Here is a 19,081-nt window from a genome sequence, read left to right as displayed (position 1 = left end):
GCCATGAGATGGAGAGATGAAAGGCAGCGATGGAGGGCTGCGGGATGGAGCGATGAGGACGGAGCAGAGGGATGAAGGACGGAGCAGGAAAGGGTGCGGGATGGGAGGATGAGGATGGAGCACAGGGAAGGTGGATCGAGGTGCGGGATGAAGGACAGAGGTGCAGTGATGGAGCCGGAGGGTGAGGATGGAGCGGGAGCCATGGACAGAGCAGGAGGATGAGGACGGAGCCGGGGGGTGAAGGACAGAGCCGGAGGATGAGGATGGAGCGGGGAAATGAGGGGCAGAGCGGGAATGACGGAGGATGAGGATGAGGATGGAGCGGGAGGACGCGGCCCGGCCGCGACTCTCGGCGGCCGCCACCGCCCGGGCTCCGGGCCCGGCACAACCGGGGGAGGGCTCGGCCCGGCCCCCCCGGCGGGGCACGGGGGACTTTGGGGACCTCGCTTGGGGGTCACCACCCCTCACGCCAGGCACCCAACGGGGGTCGGCATGGGGCCGTGCCCCCCCCGCCCTGGGGGGTGCTGGGGACACTCGGGGCTGAGTCTCGCCTCCCCCCCAGCACCATCCCGCCCCCCCCCGAGGTGGGAAACTGAGGCACGGCCCAAGGTCACCCCACAGCGGTGTCCCCGGGGCGCGCTGTCACGTGTCGGGGGGGGCTGGGGACAGCCGGGAGACATCCCCGGGGTCACCCGCACCTTCCTGCGGGGCTGGGGACAGCGGGGACAGCGAGGGGGACAGACCCCGGGGTCACACACACCCCGGGGTCACCCTCCCCCTGTGCCCCAGTGCCCCCCCAGAGCTGAGCCTGGGGCTCCCCGAGAAGGGGGTGAGGGTCCTGTTTGTGCGGGGAGGGGGGGGTCAGGGGGTGCCCCCAGGTGTACAGAGGAGACCCCAAAACACGCCCCCCCCTCAAAGGTGTGGGGGGGGCGCGGCCGGGCAGGGCCGCGCTGCATTAACGGACCCCCCGTTATAGGGCAGAGTCACCCCCGAGCGGCACCGGGGCTGGGGGCGCCGGGACCCCCCCGCAATGAGCCTTGCAGGGGTCCCCAGCACGTGGCGACGGGGGGGGGCCGTGCCGGACCGAACCATTTCAGATTGGGGGAGGGATAGCGGCACCTGCCCCGCAATTACCCCCGAGGCCCCGCCCCCTCCCGGCTCCCCCCGCGCCCGCCCCGCCCCCCGCCCTTTATAACGCGGGGGGGGGCGCGGGGGGGTCGGTGCTGCGGGAGGGGTCGGGGTGACCACGGCTTCGAGCGCGCCCGCCCCATGGAGCCGTCCCCGGGGGCCGCAGGTGACACAGGGAGGGGCACAGGTGATGGGGGGGGGGGCCGGGGGCTTTTTTGGGGTGGGGGTGGGCGGTGAAAGGCTGAGCACCGCCAAAGTCAGGGCAGAGGGTGGGGAGGGGGCTACAAGGGGGGATGCGCCCTTCGCCCCCCGCCCGGCGGAGGGGGGGGGTCTGGATTGGGGTCCCGCCGTGATGCGGCTGGCTGTGGGAACGGGGGGCTGCTGCTGTCCCCCCCAGTGTCCCCGAACCTGTGGGGACCCCTCCCCAGGTGCTGTGGGTGAGGGTCACCCTGTTCTCCCACCCCTGGGTGGGTGGGGGTGGCACCAGCAGCGCCCCGGGTGTCCCCCCCTTGCACCGTCACAGGGTGGGCCTGGAGGGGGGGGGGGGCACTGGGGGGTGTCCCCTCTCCCCACGGTGACCCTGGGAGGGGCTGTGGCACTCAGGGCTGTTTTTGGAGAGGGGGATCTGGCACTCAGGGGTGTCCCTTCTCCCCACGGTGACCCTGGGAGGGGCTGTGGCACTCAGGGGTGTCCCCTCTCTCCGCAGCCCCCCCGCCGATGCCGGCCAAGGAGGAGGCTCGCCCCCCGCCCGAGGGGGCCAGCTGTGACCCCGGCCCCGCCGCCGCCGCCCCCCCCGGCTCCCCGTGCCGGCCGCCCCCGCCCGCGGACCCGCTGGACACCCGCATCGTGATGGGCGAGGAGACGCGCTGCCCCCCGCCCGAGCCGCGGGGGGGGCCCGCCGTGCCTTGCCCCTTCCCCGCGCCCCCCAAGGAGCCCCCCGGCCCGGGCCGCCCCCCCGCGCTGGACCCCGAGCTGTTCTTCACGGCGCCCTCCACGCCGGTGCGGGCCGGGGGGGCTCGGCCGCCCCCCGAGGAGCCGACGGACGGGGACAGCGAGGGGCTGTGCTCGCCGCCCACGTCCCCGTCGGGCTCCTACATGACGGCCGAGGGCGGCAGCTGGGGCTCCTCGGGCACGGCCAGCACCTCCCCGTCCTGCTCGCCCAACCTGGCGGCCGAGGCCGAAGGCCTGGGCGAGGCCGAGGGCGAGGCCGAAGGTCTGGGGGGGGCCCTGGCGCTGCCCCCCGGCCTGGGGGAGCCGCCGGCCTTCCCCCCGCTGTCCCCCGAGGAGGAGGATGATGATGATGACGATGACGACGAGGACGGTCCCTTCGCCCCGCCGGGCTGTGCGGATGATGAGGATGAGGATGACGATGATGAGGACGGGCAGACGCCGGAGGAGGAGGAGGAGGAGGAGGATGATGAGGAGGGCTCGGGGCTGATCCCGGCGGCGCTGCTCCCGTTCCGCGGCAGCCTCCTCTTCCAGGCCGAGGCCGTGGAGATCTCGCCGCGGGCCCCCGCCCGGGAGGAGGAGGAGGAGGAGGATGAAGGCAGCACCTCGGCGTCCTTCCTGCGCTCGCTGTCCGAGAGCTCCATCCCCGAGGGCGGGGACGAAGCCTTCGCCTTCCGCGACGACACCGACGCCTCCTCGGACTCGGCCGCCTACGACGGGGACGAGGATGAGCGGCTCTACGGCACCGAGCGGCACGCGGGGGACACGGCGACACCCCCGGGGACGCCCCCGGCGCCCCCCGGCCCCGCCGGTGTCGAGCTCCACCTCCGTGCGGGGTCCCCGTGTCACCCCGACACGGCTCCGGGAGCCTTGGGGACACCCGTGTCACCCCCCGGTGGGGACGCAGAGGTGGACGGCGACGCCTTTGTCACCATCCCGGGGGCGTGGCCCCCCCCGGAGCCCCCCGAGGAGGCGGCGGCCACAGAAGGTTCTGGAGCGGCGCTGGGACAGGGACCTTGTCCCCAGCTGGCAGAGAGCAGCCCTGTCCCCCGGCCCCCCCCGCTCTGTGCCGGGGACCCCCAGAGCCACCAGCTGGGGGGGACCAATGGGGAGCCCCATCCTGGGGGTGACAGTGATGGTGACAATGACCTTGAGCTCAGCACTGGGACGGTGGGGAGTGCTGATGGCCACAGTGAGCTGGACTCTGCAGCCACCGGCTTGGGGACGTCAGTGACACTGACCCCCCTGGATGAGATGGACGCCGCGGCCAACGACGTGGTGGCACCGGTGACACCCAGCCTGGTGGACAGAGACCTGGTGACGCCAGTGACACCAACCCCCCTGGATGAGATGGATGCTGCGGCCAATGATGTGGTGACACCAGTGACACCCAGCCTGGTGTACTCAGTGGCCACTGATGTAGTGACACCAGCCATGCTGGAAGAGATGGACACTGCAGCCACTAGCCCAGTGTCACCCAGCCCACCTATGGCCAGTGACATGGTGACACCAGCCCTGCTGGAAGAGATGGTCACGGCAGCCACCAGCCCAGTGACACCCAGCCCACCTGTGGCCAGTGACATGGTGACACCAGTGACACCAACCCCGCTGGAAGAGATGGACACTGCAGCCAACAATGTGGTGACACCAGTGACACCAACCCCGCTGGAAGAGATGGACACTGCAGCCACCAGCCCAGTGACACCCAGCCCGCCTGAGGAGCCGGACACTGTGGCCACTGATGTGGTGACACCGGGGACACCAACCCCGCTGGAGGAGCCTGACACTGAGCTGGTGACACCCAGCCTGATGGACAGCACAGCCACCAGCCTGGTGGCACCCAGCCCGTCAGATGCTGCAGCCACTGATGTAGTGACACTGGGGACACCCAGCCCTGCAGATGAGCCGGACACTATGGCCACCAGCCTGGTGACACCAGTGACACCAAGCCCACCAGATGAGCTGGACACTGTGGCCACTGACCTGGTGACACCAATGGCACTGGTGACACCCAGCCCTCCAGAGGAGCCCAACACTATGGCCACCAGCCGGGTGACACCAGTGACACCAAGCCCACCGCATGAGCTGGATATCACAGCCACTGACCAGGTGACACCGGTGACACCCAGCCTGCTGGACAAGATGGAAGTTGTGGACACTGTCCTGGTGACACCAGTGACATCCACCCTGAAGGATGCTGCGACCGTTGACTTGGTGACATCAGTGACACCCCCCCTGACGGCCACTGCGGCCACCGACCCGGTGACATCAGTGACACCACCCCCCCTGGATGAGAGGGACACTGGGGCCACCGACCCGGTGACATCAGTGACCCCTGCCCTGACGGACCCCACGGACGCTGCCCCGGTGACCCCGAGCGTGACGGACCCCACGGATACCAAACCGGTGACACGGACGCCCCGGGATGAGACGGCCACCGTGACCAGTGCTGCAGTGACCCCCAGCCCAGCGGACACCACGGCCACCGACCTGGTGACCCCCAGCCCCCTGGCCGCCGTCCCTGCCCCATGTCCCCCTCCGCAGGTCGTGTCCCCCGTGGCGCTGGCAGCCGGGGCGGCCCCGTCCCTCGAGTCCCCAGCTGTCCCCCCGTGGCCCCTGGCACAGCCCCCTGGGGATGTCCCTGCGGAGTGGGGGGACGCGGCCACCGCCTCGGCCGAGGATTTGTCCGCGGAGCTGCCGGACACGTCGCGCTTTGTCACCGCCGCCGAGGGCAGCGTCGGAGCGGTCGCCCCCGGCCCCGCCGGGCCCCGCGGAGAGCCCGAGGAGGAGGAGGAAGAGGAGGAGGAAGAGGACGCGGCCCCCACGCCCCCCTCGCCGCAGTTCACGGCCTCGGAGCGGGAGGTGTTTGTGGGGACCCCCCCGGCCCCCCCCCGAGCCGCTCCCACCACCCGGTGCCTTTTCGGGGCGCGGGGCCGGGCCGGGTGTCACCCCCCCCGCCCCGGGGGGCCCCGGGGGACCTGCCCCCCGCCCTGCAGGAGCCCCCCAGCCCCCCCCGGCCGGGCCCTGAGCCCCCCGGCCGCGCTGCAGGGGGCACCCATGCCAAAGTCCCCCCGAGTCCCCCCGCGGCCCCCCCCGAGCGGCGGGAGGAAGAGGAGGCCGTGGGGGGGGTCGCACCCAGCCCCCCGCCCGCTGCGGGGGCTCGGCCGGGGCCTCCTCCCGAGCCCCCCCGCCCCGCACCCCCCAAACTCAGCCAAGTGCCTCCTCCCGCCGCCCTGAGCCCCCCCAGGCCTCCCCCCAGCCAGGAGCCCCCCCCGGGGCTGCCCCTCTCCAGGAAACGCCTCGAAGGTAAGAGAGCCCCCAAACCCCCCCCCCCCGTGGCCGTGGGACTGGGGTGGGCGCTGCCCGTGGGGGGACTTCGGGGGGTCCCTGGGTGGGTGCAGCCGCACGGGGGAGTTTTGGGGGGCACCACCAGCTCAGCCCCCCCCCTTGCCGTGGGGTGTGGGGACCAGGGTGGGCAGCTGGGGGTGCCTTTGGGGGGGCCCAGGGTGGGTGGCGGGGGTGAACGGGAGGGGCTGAGCCCCCCGGGGGGTTTTGGGGACCCCCCGGCTCAGCCCCTGTGCCCTGGCAGCCCCCCAGCCCTCCCCGCAGAAGGAGCCGGAGCCCCGGGGCCGGGCGGGGGGCCCGGGGGCTGGGGGGGCCCGGGCGCCCCCCCGGGGGTCTCTGCAGTCGGAGTCGAGCTCGTCCAGCGAGGCTGAGGCCCCCCAGCCCCCCCCGGGCCCCCAGCGCTGCCAGCCCAACCACCGAGGTGAGGGGGGGGGTCCCGTGGGGTGCCCCCGCCTTTGGGGGGTCCGGGGAGCCCCTCTCAGCAGCCCCCCCCCCCTTTGCACAGGGTCCGGGAACGAGTCCGAGAGCAACGACGAGTCCATCCCGGAGCTGGAGGAGCCCGAGGGCTCCGAGCTGCCCCCTGCCCAGCCCCAGGTGCGGTTTGGGGGGCTCGGGGGGGTGGCGGGGACCCCCGGCGTGTGGGGGTCCCGCTGACTTCCCCTCTCGGCAGGTGCCCCTGGGCCACGGCCTCGGCCCCGGAGAGGAACCGCTCAGCAAAGCCAAGCAGAGCCGCAGCGAGAAGAAGGCCCGCAAGGTGGGGGGTCCCTGGGGGGCTGGGGGTGCCCCTCGGGGTGGGGGGTCCCTGTCCCATCCCGGGGTCGGGGAAGGGGGATCTTCCCTGGGGTGTTGGAGGGGCAGGTCCTCAGCCTGGGGTGGGGTCAGGGGGTCTCCACCGTGGGCTGTGTTATCCCGGGGGTTTGGGGTGCTGTGGGGGGGGCTGTGGCTCACTCCGTGCCCCCCCCAGGCCATGTCCAAGCTGGGGCTGCGGCAGATCCACGGCGTCACCCGCATCACCATCCGCAAGTCCAAGAACATCCTGTTCGTCATCTCCAAACCCGACGTCTTCAAGAGCCCCGCGTCCGACATCTACATTGTCTTCGGGGAGGCCAAGGTGGGCTCGGGGGGGGCTCTGGGGGGGGGGCGGCTCCCGGCTTGGGGTGGGGGGCTCTGCTGACCCCCTGCTTGCCCCAGATCGAGGACCTGTCGCAGCAAGTGCACAAGGCGGCGGCCGAGAAGTTCAAGGTGCCCCTGGAGCACTCGGCGCTGGTGACCGACGCCGCCCCCGCCCTGGCCATCAAGGAGGAGAGCGAGGAGGAGGAGGAGGTCAGTGCTGGGGGGCTCTGAGACCCCCCCCCCCGGGGGTGCCATGGGGGAGTGACAGCGCTGTGACCCCCTGGGGTGGACAGGGCTGGGGTGCAGGGGGGTCTCTGCTGTTCGGGGCTGGGCGTGTGCCGCGGGGGGGGTGACAGCGCCGTGTCCCGTCCCCAGGTGGATGAGACAGGGCTGGAGGTGCGGGACATCGAGCTGGTGATGGCCCAGGCCAACGTGTCACGGCCCAAGGCCGTGCGGGCCCTGCGGCACAACAACAACGACATCGTCAACGCCATCATGGTGAGCGGGGGGCTGTGTGCGCCCCTTTTCCCGGCGGGAACGGGGGCTGGGACCTCCCCCCCCTTTTCCCAGCAGGAACTGGGGTGACCCCGGAATTCCTGACTCTCTGCTCCTCTCTCCCTGCAGGAACTGACCATGTAGCGGCCGGGGGTGTCCCGGCCCCCTGTATAGATGCACAGAGCTCCCTCCCCGCCCCCCAAATCCTTCCTCCTGCCCCCCCATCCTCCTCCTGCCCTCCTGGACTGCTCAATAAAGGCCTCCTGCACCCCTTGGATCGCACCTCGCCTCCCAGGCCTGCTTTTGGGAAGTTGGGGAGCCCCTTCTCCAGCTGTGGGATGGGGAACGTGGGAGGGTGGGTTTTGGGGGGTGGCAGCACCCCAGGGTGCTCCCTGGGGATCAGGGGTACCCCCTCCCCTCGGGGTTTGGGCGGTGGCAGAGGCCTGGGATGGGAATGAAGCCCCAGAGCTCCGAGGGCTGGGGAGGGAGGGAGGGAGGGAGGGAACTCTTGCTCCCCAACCCCCGGGTGTCTCAGGGACCCTCCCCTGCTCTCCATCTCCTTGGTGCTGGGATGGGGGGGACACTTTCCCCCCGGTGTCCCCCAGGTGAGTCCCCGGAGGTGCCGCAGCTCCCGGGACACCTGAATTCCAGAGGGAGGAGGGGTGGGGCTCCCCGTGGGCGAAGGGGGGTCAGCAGTGGGGTGATGGTGTGGGCACTGCTGGGGGCACGGGGGTCGGGATTTGGGGCCGAGGCCTCTGGAATGTGCTGGGTCCCAAAGTGCTGAGTCAGCGTCTGGCTCCGGAGGGGAGGGAGGGGACAGAGCCCCCCCGGGTGTCGCTGTGTGGGGTAAGTGGGGACCTCCCAGCCCCATCGGGGGACCCCAATCAGGCTGGCAGCTCCCCCGGGGATGCAGATAAAGGGGAGGGGGCTCTGGCTCAGTTCTGGGGCTCCTGCCCCCCCCAGCAGGACCCCCGGGTGGGTGAGGAGGGAGGGCAGTGACTGTGGGGAATCCCACACTGGGGCAGCTGGAATGTTCAGGAATGTTCCAGGACCATGGATGAGAAGGTGAAAAAAATCACATTGTGGTAAAACTTCATTGGGGATGGGCGGGGGCAGTTCTGGGGGACCCGCTGTGCAAACTGTAAACTGGGGGGGGGAAGCAGATCCAGCCCCTTGGGAATGGATCCCAACCCACAGGACATCCCTCAGGAGCAGATCTGTCCCGCTGGGAGGAGATGTGTCCCCAAAATCCAACCCCAGATCTGTCCCCCAAGTCCCGGCGGGAGCCCCTGGAGCTGTTGCTGAGGCTGGGGCAGTGCAGGCATTCCTGCTGGAGCCCCCCAGACCCCACAGGAGGGCTCTGGGGTCCCTCCAAGGGCAGCTCCGTGTTCCAGGACCTCCACGAGGGCACAGGTTGGTGTTCCTGGGGGCCCCTCCGAGGGCAGCTCCGTGTCCCATGTCCCCTCCGAGGGCAGCCCCCCGCTCTGGGGTCCCTCCAGGGCCAGCCCCACACTCCGTGTCCCCACGGGGGGCAGCCCCGCCGCTGCCGGGCTCCCTCAGGACGAGTCGCGGTCCAGGCTGCAGCCCAGGGCCTCGATGTCGCTGCTGATGTGGGAGATCATGCGGTCCCACTCGTCCTCCTCCGAGGGCACGGACTGCTCGTCGGAGCTGCCGGCGGCGCCGGTGCCGTTGGAGGCGGAGGCGGCGCCCAGCGAGCGGCGGTACCGCCCGAAGCTGTCCGTGATGATGCCCCGCCCGTCCTTCACCCCGATGGTCTCCAGGAAGTTCTCGAAGTGCTGGCTGTCCTTCTCGGGGATGAACGGACGCAGGCCTGCGGCCGGCGACACGGCAGGGACACGGTGAGTGCGCCGGGATAGCGATTCCTCGCCCCGGTGACATTCCTGAGCCTTCCAAGGGACAGGGACCTCCCGGCTCCCCCTTCAGTCCCACCTGGGACCCGCAGCCGCCCCTCGCTGAGGGCAAAACCCGGCTCAAGGGGGATTTTTCTGAGCTCCCAAGGATCTAATTCCTCACCCGGCGTCTTGCTCGGCTTTGCTGAGCTTATCCCAATAATTTGTCCCGTCAGGGACATCTGTCCTGTCCCCTCGCTGTCCCCAGGGGCCCCATGTGAGACACACTGCTCCTGTCCTGTGGGGATTTTAAATTCCTGGCTCCTTTTCCTTGGATATCAGAGGGCAGCTGACAGGCCCCAGGTGCTGTCCTGGGAGGATTCTGTGTTCCTGACCTGTTTTCCCAGGATATTAGAGGCCAGGTCGTTTCAATATCCCTGGTCTGGAGGAGGTCTCCTGACCTGGAGATTTGGAATTAGATTCCCCGGCTCTGGAGGAGTTTTCCTGACCTGGAGATTTGGAATTAAATTCCCCGGCTCTGGAGGAGTTTTCCTGACCTGGAGATTTGGAATTAAATTCCCCGGCTCTGGAGGAGGTTTCTGGGTTTGGGAGAGAGTCTCAGGTCTGGAGGAGGTTCCCAGGTCTGGATTAGATCACCTGGCTCTGGAGGAAGTTCCCAGGTTTGGGAGCAGGGAACGGCTCCGAGGAGAGCCTGAAGCTGTGGGATGAGCTAGGCTGGCTGGACCAGCCACTCTCAGGAATGAGGAAATCTCCGCGGTAGAGGTGGATCGGGATGTTTCTCCCCCGGTGGTGGCACCCCGAGGCCTCCCCGTGCCCCCAGCCCTCCACCCCTCAGCCCTGGGCTGCTGCACTCACCCAGCAGCAGGAACTTCCTGCTGTCCCCGTAGAGCTGCTTGAGGTTGATGCAGAACTCGTGGATGGAGGCCCCGTTGCGGTACTCGTGCAGCAGCATGGCAAACTGCTGGATCTCCTGCGACGACAGCTTGGTGCGCAGCTGCGGGGACACCACGGGATGCTCAGGGCTCTGGGGGGCTCGGGAATGGCTTTGGAAAGGGCCAGGAACCCCGTGGGAAGGCAGGGGGCAGCTCTGGGGACTTGGATGCTGGGAAAGGGAGAAGGGGAGATGCTCCTGTGGGAGACAGAGGAGACCTCGGAGCTGCCGCAGGGCTGGAGCCAGGCTGGGAGAGCTGGGAATGTTCCCCTGGAGAAGGGAAAAATCCAGGGAATCCTCAAGAGTCCATAAAGGGACTCCAGGAGAGCTGGAGAGGGACTGGGGACAAGGGATGGAGGGGCAGGACACAGGGAATAGCTGCCCATTGGAAAAGTGGTGATTTAGATGGGATACTGGGAAGAAATTCTTAGCTGGGAGGGTAGTGAGGGACTGGAATGGAGTTCCCAGAGAAGCTGTGGCTGCCCCCGGATGCATGGAAGTGCCCCAGGTAAGGTTGGAGCACCCTGGGACAGTGGAAGGTGTCCCTAGGCGTGGCAGGGAGTGGGACTGGACCATCTTTACAGCCCCTTCCCACCCAACCCATCCCGTGATCCCACGACATGAGCCCAGCCCGGCTGGGAGGGCCGAGGCTGAGCTGCTCCTCCAGCCCACCCCGCGCCAGCCCCGGTCCCAGCCTCACTGTCATCATGTAGTCCTGCAGCAGCTCGGTGGCCGTGGTGCTGAGCTCGCTCTCGCTGGCCGTGGTGACGTGCGGGGACGGGAAGGAGGACGGGGACGTGTCCCCCGCCTCCAGCGTGTCTGCAAAGGAACTGCCCCCGGGCACGGTGAGCTCCCCACAGCTCCTGGGATTTCTGGGGGCCTTGTGCAGGACCAGGAGCTGGGCTCTGATCCTCAGGCTGCCTCCCAACCCAGGATATTCCGTGGTTCTAAAAACCCCCAGCCCCTGTGGGGCAGCCCAAGACCCCCAGGGAACCAAACGCTGCTTTGGTGACAGTGACAACGAAGCCCTGCAGGGGAATTATCCCTCTGGCTGCTTCCTCATTGGGAACAGCCCAGGGAAAAATCCCCACGCTCTGTATTTTGGGCTTAAAATGTGCAATTTCCAATAAGATTCCTAATCCCCCCATGTGAAACGTTCCTAGAGCATCCCTCCATGTCAACCAGCAATTTGTGTGCGAGAATTTCATCCCACAAATGCTCTCCATGTTTCCAGTGACCCAGGAGGGAAAACCTTCCCGAATAACGAGTTCTTGGGGAAAACCTTTCTCCCAGCTGCACTGTGCTGACACAGGGACAGCAAGTGGATGTGACTCGCTGGAATGCTGAGGGCAGAACAATCCAGGCCTGGACAGAATCCCTGCCAACCCCCCCTGAGGCCCAGGCTCGCCGATGTGCCGATGGCAGCAGGCCCGGGATCATCCCGGCTCCAGGGGACACGGAACACTCACAAGGTGCTGGCATCCGCCTCGAAGGGCTCCTTCACCTCCACTTTGGTGGAAGAGTCATCTGGAGGGAGAAGAGTTGGGAGACGGAACGTGAGAGGCACGGACTCGGTGTCTCCCCAAGCCAGGAGAGGCGCCAAGCGACTGCTGGAAGGGAAGAGGCCAGGGATGAGCGACTGGGTAAGAGGAAAGCTCCATGGTGGATAAAAGACTGGGAACATCCCCAGACTGCTCCAGGTCCAGGTTTAGCAGGGGAAGTGGATGTCTGGAGCAGACAGATCTATGGCTGGATCTAGGAACACCCATTCCCTGGTGGCCTCAGCTTCCCACCCCTCAGGACAACCACATCCTGGCTTTCCCGATCCTCGGGGGCCAGAGAAAGGAATGTGGCATCCGAAGGGGCAGAGAACGTGCTTCCAGGGTGAATTAATTAGATATCAACCAAGGAAAAGCCTCAGGTTGTGCCAGGGGAGGTTCAGGCTGGATCTCGGGGAGATTCCTTCAGGGAAAGGGAGGGTCAGGCTTTGGAACAGGACGCCCAGAGAGGGAGGGGTGCAGCCCCCAGCCCTGTGGGTGTGGCACCTGGGGGGGCAGTGCTGGGGGGCTGGGTGGGCTCGGGGGTGTCTGAGGCTGCTGCAGGCCCAGCCATGGGTGGCTGTGGCCCCGGGGAGGGGACAGCAGGGCACACGCACCGCTGTGCAGGGACAGGTGCCGCGTGGGCGTCGAGGCGCCGTCGAAGATGGCGCGGTCCAGGAAGTCGATGGTGGATTCGGTGTAAACGATCTGGAAGACTTGGCTGAGCAGGGAGCACAGCTCCTCAGCGCCCACCTGGGAACAGCAGGGAGCTGTGGCAGAGCCGAGGAGGGGGAGCCCCTCTCCCCTCAGCTCTGTGGGGCGTTGGTCCCCCACGAGGACAGGGACAGACCCCGCATCCGTCGCCCTCCCACCATCCCCACCCTCTTCCCCCTGGCAGTGGGAGCTGGGATGCTCCAGCATCAACCCAGGAGCCCCCACACTCCGTGCTGAGGCTCTTCCACGCAGCTCCCTGGGATTTTGGCTCATCCCAGAGGGGTGCAGGTGCCCCAGGGAAGGTCAGAGCTGGGAATGAGGGGAATGAAACTCCGCCCTCAGTGGAGATCAGAGAGGCCGAGACTGGAATCCCTGCATCCAGACACTGGATGAAACAAATTCCCAGGTCAGCAGAGGGAAAACGCCCCGATCAGCAAAACCCCCCTGCGGGATTGTCCTTGTGGATTCTGTGCTGCTGCAGAAGGCTCTGGCTGACAGGGACCAAGGGAAACACTTCATGGAAAGCCTCTTGTGTCCCAGGGTTGGGAAAGGGATCAGGATCCCTTCTCCAGGTGCTCCAGCAATGCCCCAACCACACCCAGCATCCCTAAATCTGTGTCCCCACGAGGTATGAGAGCAGGAAAGGATCCGGACACACCACGGGGTTTGACCACTGCGGAGTTTGTGGCTCCACCATCACCACGACCCCAAAGCCAGCAATCCCAGAGACTGTGAGGCCAGGCTGAGGCGTTCCCAGGGTTTCCATGGAGCTGTACCTTGCTCTCTGTGGCCAGCACCACCAGGCAGCAGCACTCCAGGGGCCCCCCTGCACTCTCCGACAGTGAGCCCGACGTCAGCGCCTTGGAGCCCTCGGCACACAGGCTCTGGCTCGGAGAGATCCCGGGATCCTGAGCTGAGGGGAGAGCACAGGTGAGGGAAAGGCAGGGCAGGGAGGGCACTGGAAGGAGTCCTGCAGGTGAGGAAGAGCCCTGAAGCAGGAGAATGGGATAAAAAGCCTCCAGTTTGGAGCTGGTTTTGACTGTTGTCCGGCTGTTCTCACGGTTTAGAATTCCATCACCAGATTCCCATCCCCTGAGGCATTTATGCCTTTCTTCTGCAGCCTATCCATGGGGTTTGCAATCAGGTCAATCCCTGGCTCAGCCCTCCCCAGCTCCCTGTCCCCAAACCACGCAGGTGCGACGTGCACAGAGCTGCACGGGACAGGGAACGAGGTGTCATAGCATGCCTTGGGTTGGAGAGACCTTGAAAGCCAACCCCAGCCCCACCCCGTGCCACGGGCAGGGACACCTTCCACTGCCCCGGGTGGCCCTCAGGGGGACAGCCCCGACTCCAGGGCCACGACTCACCTGTCTTGAGCACCACCAGGTGCGCGGAGTCGTCGCGGATGTAGGACACGGAGGCAATGTCGTGGATGGGCACCCTGAGGATCAGGTCCTCCCCGTCCCTCCACACCAGCTTGATGTTGTAGGCAGAGAGGCTGATGACGGCGTCGTGCTCTGGGCTCAGCTGCCCCGGGAGCTGGTGGGCTCTCTGCAACCACACCGGGACCCACACGGGTTTACTCACGGGGTAGTGGGGCTTGGAAGGATTATCCAGCTCCTTGCACGTGGGCAGGGACACCTTCCACTATCCCAGGCTGCTCCCCATCCAACCTGGGCCCTGGAACGCTTCCAGGGATGGGATTTCTCTGGGAAATCCATTCCAGCCCCCACACTGCCCTCCCAGGGGTGTTTTTCCCCTTTGGGAACAGCTTTCCCTCCCACCCATGGAACAGCAGGAAGGAGAGCAGCAGCTGGCTGAGGCCCCAGCCCCGAGGCAGCTCCCCGAGGCTGGATTTTTGCCCTGTGGGAGCCCCAGAGCAGCCGAGCGCTCACCTTGGCGTTGTCGATCAAGTGCAGGATCTCCGTGCGGCTGGAGGGGTTCAGGTACCCCGGGACGGACGTGAGCTGCCCTAAATACTGGGAGAGAAGAGCCAAACCATCACCAGAGCACGGACACGAGCCTGCGTGAGGCCGAGTGAAGTCATGGAGACACACTCCAAGGAAAACTGGACATGGGTGAGAGGTGGGAAAAGCAGAAGCTCCACAGAAAGCTTAGAGCTCCTCCCAGTGCCTGGGGAGAGTTGGAGAGGAGCTTTGGGCAAGGGGGAATGGGTTCCCACAGGGATGTGAGCTGGGGTTTTAGGGAGGAATCCCCTGTGGGTACCTTGACCTCCTTCTCGATGTAGTCGTGGAGCAGCAGGTCGGGTTCCACGCGGTCGGGCGGCGCCACCAGCACGGTGTGCAGCGGCCGCCGCTCCGTCACCTTCTCCTGAGCCTTCTTATCCCGGCCCTTCTCCCCCTTCAGGAACACTCGCTTGAACGGGGACACGATCCCGGGCTGGGGAGAGCAAAGGCAGCACCAGGGTCAGCCCGAGGAGGGGGTGTCACCCCGATTTTTTTCAGCCCTCTGATGTTTCTCGCTCTTGGATTTGGAGCTTTCTCACGCTTGTAACACATAAAGTAGATTGTTTTCAATCAGTGACGGGCTTCTGGCTTGACCAGTGGGGTCAGAGGGGTGTTAGCCTTGTCCCCCAATCGCAGGTCAGAGTCCAAACCCTATTTAAACCCTGAAGCCAAAAATGAAGCTCCTTCTTTTCTCCTCTCACATCCTGACAGGTGGGTGTAGCTCCTTTCATGTCCTCGAGTGACAAAGGGGGTTTGGCACTGGGGGCTCCGGCAGCTCCCCAATCTCATCCTGCTGCTTTTGCCCCGTGGATAACTCCAGGTTTGGAGCTGTAAATCCATGGCTTTCCAGAGAAAAGCCTTTTCCTGGGACACAGCACAAGGGCTGGATGTTCCCACTACCAAAATATGGTGGTTTTTCTCCCAAAGTCACCACGTTCAACCCTCCAGGTAAGAGAAATCCAACTCTTACATACAACAATATGTTCCAGGTGAACGGCGGATCCAGAAGGATTCTCCGTGGTTTTGCACCTCCCTGAGGATCTGCTGGGGCCACTCAACAAGGAATGCCAGAGGAACAGGCAGGAATGTCCCAAGGACACCCCAAACAATGAGAAAGTGACCCAGAAAGTGAATTTCCCTGGGAAAAGCGGGAAATTCCAAACCCTGAAGTGCCGGGTTTGGAAAACCACCGGAGCCAATCCCAACTGGCCTTGGGCATTGGCACAGGAATGCCACATGGATGTCACCAAGCTCCACGCTGGATAAAAGACTGGGAACATCCCCAGACTGCTCCAGGTCCAGGTTTAGCAGGGGAAGTGGATGTCTGGAGCAGACAGATCCATGGCTGGATCTCGGAACTCCTTGGACATGTGACTCCAGTGTCCCATTCCCTGGTGGCCTCAGCTTCCCACCCCTCAGGACAACCACATCCTGGCTTTCCCGATCCTCGGGGGCCAGGGAAAGGACTGTGGCATCTGAAGGTGCAGAGAACGTGCTTCCATGGTGAATTAATTAAACACAAACCAAGGAAAAGCTCCTGGGACAACAGGGAACACCAGCTCACAAGGAAACACAAGGACATCGGGGGCAGCCTGGCCTGGAAAAACATCCCTGGGATCAGGGAGACAAGAATGAAGGGATCTTATGGGACAGAGACGAAGCAGCTCCACAGCCCAGCCTCAGGAGCAGCAGTGTGGATTTTTGGGGGAGCACCCAGGAGAAAGGACCCCAAGATCCTCAACCAAGACATTCCATAATCCTGGAATATCCCCATAAAGGGGCTGGGACTCGGGAGAGAAGGAAATCCTGGACACAACGGGGCTGTTTAGCCAAGCACAGTGATTTGGGGACTCCCCAAATTGGGGGCGTCCCATCTGAAATCTTTCCTGCCGCTGCCTAAGGATGCAGCTTCACAGGAATCTTGCCGGAAGCAGAGCAATGCAGGAAGGTGCCAGCGGGATCCAGGTGTACCCAGGCAAGATCCAGACCCCCCCCAATCCAGTGGAACCCCCTTTTCCCCCCAGGACTGGCTGCCTGGTCGGGCTGGGATGATCCCTGGCTGCCCTGGGGGGGAACTGGGGGCTCCAAACCCGAGGTTCGGGCACCTCCGGCAGCCTGTGACGCAGCCCGGAATGGCTTCTGCTTTTTGGGGCACCCCAAACCCGGCACCCACCTCGTCCTCCATGGGGTTCCCAGCAGGAGAGCAGGGCTGAGCCGTGCTGGGGGAGCTCTGGGGGTGCAGGGAAGGCTCCCCTGGGTTTGGGGGTGCCGGAATCGGGGCGCTGGGGGCAGGAAGCGCCACGGCCACGGTTTCCTCTGTCCCACGTGACATGCCGAGCTGGGGAGGGAACCACGGCGGGGCACAGCCCATCCCTGCTCCCAACCCTGCCTCCTGGACCCCTGGGAACCCCCCAGACCCTTCATCCTCTGCCATTCCTGCACCCAGGAGGGAAATTTCCTGACATCATGGGAGGTTGAGCCTTGGTTTCTCCTCCAAAGCTCAGAGCTGTTGTGTTCCCACACGCAGCTGGATCCAAGTGCTGCTCCCACATTTCCAACCCTAATGCTCCCACAGTCCCTGGGCTGGAAAGCTTCTTCCTGCCCACAGCAGCCCTGGCAGTGCCCAAGGCCAGGCTGGACAGGGCTAGGAGCAGCCTGGGACAGTGGAAGCTCCTCCACCACCCCCATTCCCGATCTCCCGGCAGACACGGGCACATCCCACAGCACAGACACCAAAATCCACCTTATCCCACAGAGCAGAGGGGCTCCAGCCCTGCAGCAGCTCCGGGGGCTCCTCTGGGTCTCTCCAGCAGCTCCAGGTCCTGCTGCTGTTGGCTCCAGGGGCAGAATTCCCCATTCCCTGCTGCCCGCGCCGGGGATCAGCCCAGCACAGGGCTGGATGTTCCGGATAACAAAGGAATTGCAAGAAGAATTTCCCTCAGAGATGCAACTCCATGTTTTAGGAGGGAAATGCTGAAGCAGGGGCTGGAAGAGGCAAAAGGCACCAAGCTCAGTTCTCCAGGGCATCCCAGGGCTGGAAAAGCTGGGAATTCCATCCTAACAGCCTGACTAGACAGAGAATTCCCTCAGGGAAAAGCCCTGCAAGCTTTGGATCCCTGGCAGCCACCACGTGGATTGTGGAGCCAGAGCAGCAGGGAGATCATTCCCAGGAAATCCACCTCCAGCCACACTTCTCCCCGGGAATAAACACACTGGGAGCATCCATCCATCCATACATCCATCCCTCCTCACCTGAGGGACACCAGCCATTGCCAGCCCAGGGAACTCCAGGATTCCACACGGACCCATCCTGCCTCACACAGCTGCTGGGAAATGGGATTTTACCCCAGCACAGCTCCACATTCCCCACGGGATAACCACAAGTGAGAGCCAGGGAAACACGAGCTCCTGGAAGGAATTCCAGGGCTCCAGCTGAACCCGGGTCAGGTTTTATACAAAGCCAGGCTGAGATTTTTCTCCTTATCCCAACCAAACCTGTCCTGGACTCCCTTTGGATCCCACTCCCTTCACTCCAGCTCAGAGTGCTGCTGGAATGCTCCACAGAGTGGGAAAAGCAGGAGGAGGAGCTCTCCCTGCAGCTGGAACTTCTGAGGAGGACAAAGACGGATCTTCCCATCTCCACAGTCAAATTCTCCCGGTTAATGGTGATCCACAGGCAGCAGCTCCAGGAGTTAATTCACCACCAAAACCATGGAAAACCTGCTCTGGGATGGGGCCAGGAGAGGCCACAGGAAGCCCTGCTCCAGGGGCTCAGGGAGCTCCTGATCCCTCGGGATCCACACTGGGAGCACAGAACAGGGACTGGGAAAGGCCAGGAGGGTTCAGGGATCCCAGGGAAGACAAGTGGGATTATCGCGGTGGGATAAGAGGCTCAGGGGGACCAGTCCAACCAGCAAATCAAGTGGGATCCCCCAGGTGAGACACAATCCCCTGAAGCCCTGGGAGCTGATTCCTTCCCAAAAGCTGGATCATCCCGTCTCCAGGGGAGAAACTCCTCCTGCAGCATCTCCCGGGGTCACCTCGTGGGGCTGCAATTCCCAAATCTGACTGCCTGGGAAGGCTGGAGGGCAATTCCCAAAAAAACTCCCACTCGGTTGTACCCATCCTGGAAATGTTTTGCTCAGCTCCAGGCACCCCCCAGGATCCCTGCGAGGCCAGGGGCTCCCAAAATCTCCAGTTTCTCCCCAAAACGGTGGGATCAGGTCCATCCTCGTGCTCCAGGTGTCCTGGGCCTCTCCCGGAGGACACAGAAATGGGCTCAAAGGAGGGAAATCAGGGCAGCTGCCGAGCCCCGGAGACACGACAAAGGCATCAATTAATAGAATTAAATTAATTTCCATCAGTAACGATTTAAATGAATTAGCAAACCGATAAATTAATCGCTCCACAATCAATGACCCCATCAATCAATAACCTGCTCACAGCGCTCATTCACAGCGGGAGTTGTTTGGGGCGGGGGCTCCGGGGAGATTCTGCCGGGAGAGGCTCCGGGACAGCCCCGGGAGGGCTCCGGGCCGGGCCCGGCGCGACCCGCGGCTGCCGCTCCGCGCCCGGGCCCCGCTCTCACCTTCTTGCCCTTCTTGCCCTCCTCCTCCATGGCTCCGGCGGCGGCCCGGGCCCCCCCCGGGGCATCCCGGCCAGGGGCAGCGGCGGGGCCTCAGCGCGCGGCAGCGGCGGCGGCGGCCATGGCGCGCCCGGTTCCCGCTCCAGCCCCGCCTCCCGCTCCCGGTCCCGTTCCCAATCCCGTTCCCGATTCCGGTCCCGGTCCCGGCGCCGCCTCAGCGCCCGCGGCTCGGCCCCGCAGCCATCTTGGGCGGCGCCTTCCCGTGACGTCATCGTCCCGCCGCCGGGGGTAGCGGAGTGCAGTGCGCCTGCGCCAGGCGCTGGGCAGAGCAAGCCACGCCCACCCCGAACCACGCCTCCAATCGGTGCACGCTGCTGGTCACGCCCATCACCCGAAACCCCGCCCATATCCCCGCCTTTTTTGTGACGTCACATTGATCACCATAT

At 65.3% G+C, this 19,081-nt stretch overlaps 2 protein-coding genes across 3 annotated transcripts; one reads left to right on the top strand and one right to left on the bottom strand.

Moving 5' to 3' along the window:
• The first annotated feature begins 1,239 nt into the window (after window positions 1–1,239).
• On the top strand, window positions 1,240–7,304 carry NACAD (NAC alpha domain containing). Its single transcript, XM_066202823.1, is given in 10 exon segments — window positions 1,240–1,294; window positions 1,835–5,160; window positions 5,163–5,382; window positions 5,666–5,842; window positions 5,927–6,015; window positions 6,092–6,175; window positions 6,386–6,532; window positions 6,613–6,744; window positions 6,910–7,032; window positions 7,159–7,304. Coding segments are annotated over 10 exon segments (4,338 nt in total). The 5' UTR covers window positions 1,240–1,269; the 3' UTR covers window positions 7,174–7,304.
• Window positions 7,305–8,104: 800 nt separating this feature from the next.
• CCM2 (CCM2 scaffold protein) lies at window positions 8,105–18,889 on the bottom strand. Of its 2 annotated transcripts, none has more exons than XM_066202714.1 (10): window positions 18,639–18,889; window positions 14,310–14,483; window positions 13,979–14,062; window positions 13,451–13,634; window positions 12,860–12,996; window positions 11,987–12,122; window positions 11,301–11,358; window positions 10,532–10,661; window positions 9,756–9,894; window positions 8,105–8,860 (listed from the first exon to the last, which is right to left on the bottom strand). In XM_066202714.1, exons 1-10 carry the CDS (start codon window positions 18,666–18,668, stop codon window positions 8,586–8,588), a joined length of 1,347 nt encoding a protein of 448 aa, XP_066058811.1. In that variant the 5' UTR covers window positions 18,669–18,889; the 3' UTR covers window positions 8,105–8,585. The 2 variants fall into 2 exon arrangements, with proteins under 2 accessions (XP_066058811.1, XP_066058819.1); XM_066202722.1 differs by lacking the exon at window positions 18,639–18,889 and adding an exon at window positions 16,224–16,350.
• Between the last annotated feature and the right edge of the window lie 192 nt (window positions 18,890–19,081).

The sequence above is a fragment of the Chamaea fasciata genome, unplaced genomic scaffold (assembly GCF_029207755.1).
Source record: "Chamaea fasciata isolate MVZ Bird 193981 ecotype frontalis unplaced genomic scaffold, bChaFas1.0.hap1 SCAF_1, whole genome shotgun sequence".
Taxonomy (NCBI): domain Eukaryota; kingdom Metazoa; phylum Chordata; class Aves; order Passeriformes; family Sylviidae; genus Chamaea; species Chamaea fasciata.
This window is presented reverse-complemented; position numbering and strand designations above follow the sequence as displayed.

Bases quoted from the DNA above. Each gene is read 5' to 3' on its own strand.
- CCM2 (XM_066202714.1), bottom strand. From the start codon at position 18,668: ATGGAGGAGGAGGGCAAGAAGGGCAAGAAG. The intron at 14,063-14,309 runs GTACCCACAGGG...CTTCTCTCCCAG, and splicing joins ACATCGAGAAGGAGGTCAAG to TATTTAGGGCAGCTCACGTC. The intron at 12,123-12,859 runs GTACAGCTCCAT...TGCTGTTCCCAG, and splicing joins TGCTGGCCACAGAGAGCAAG to GTGGGCGCTGAGGAGCTGTG.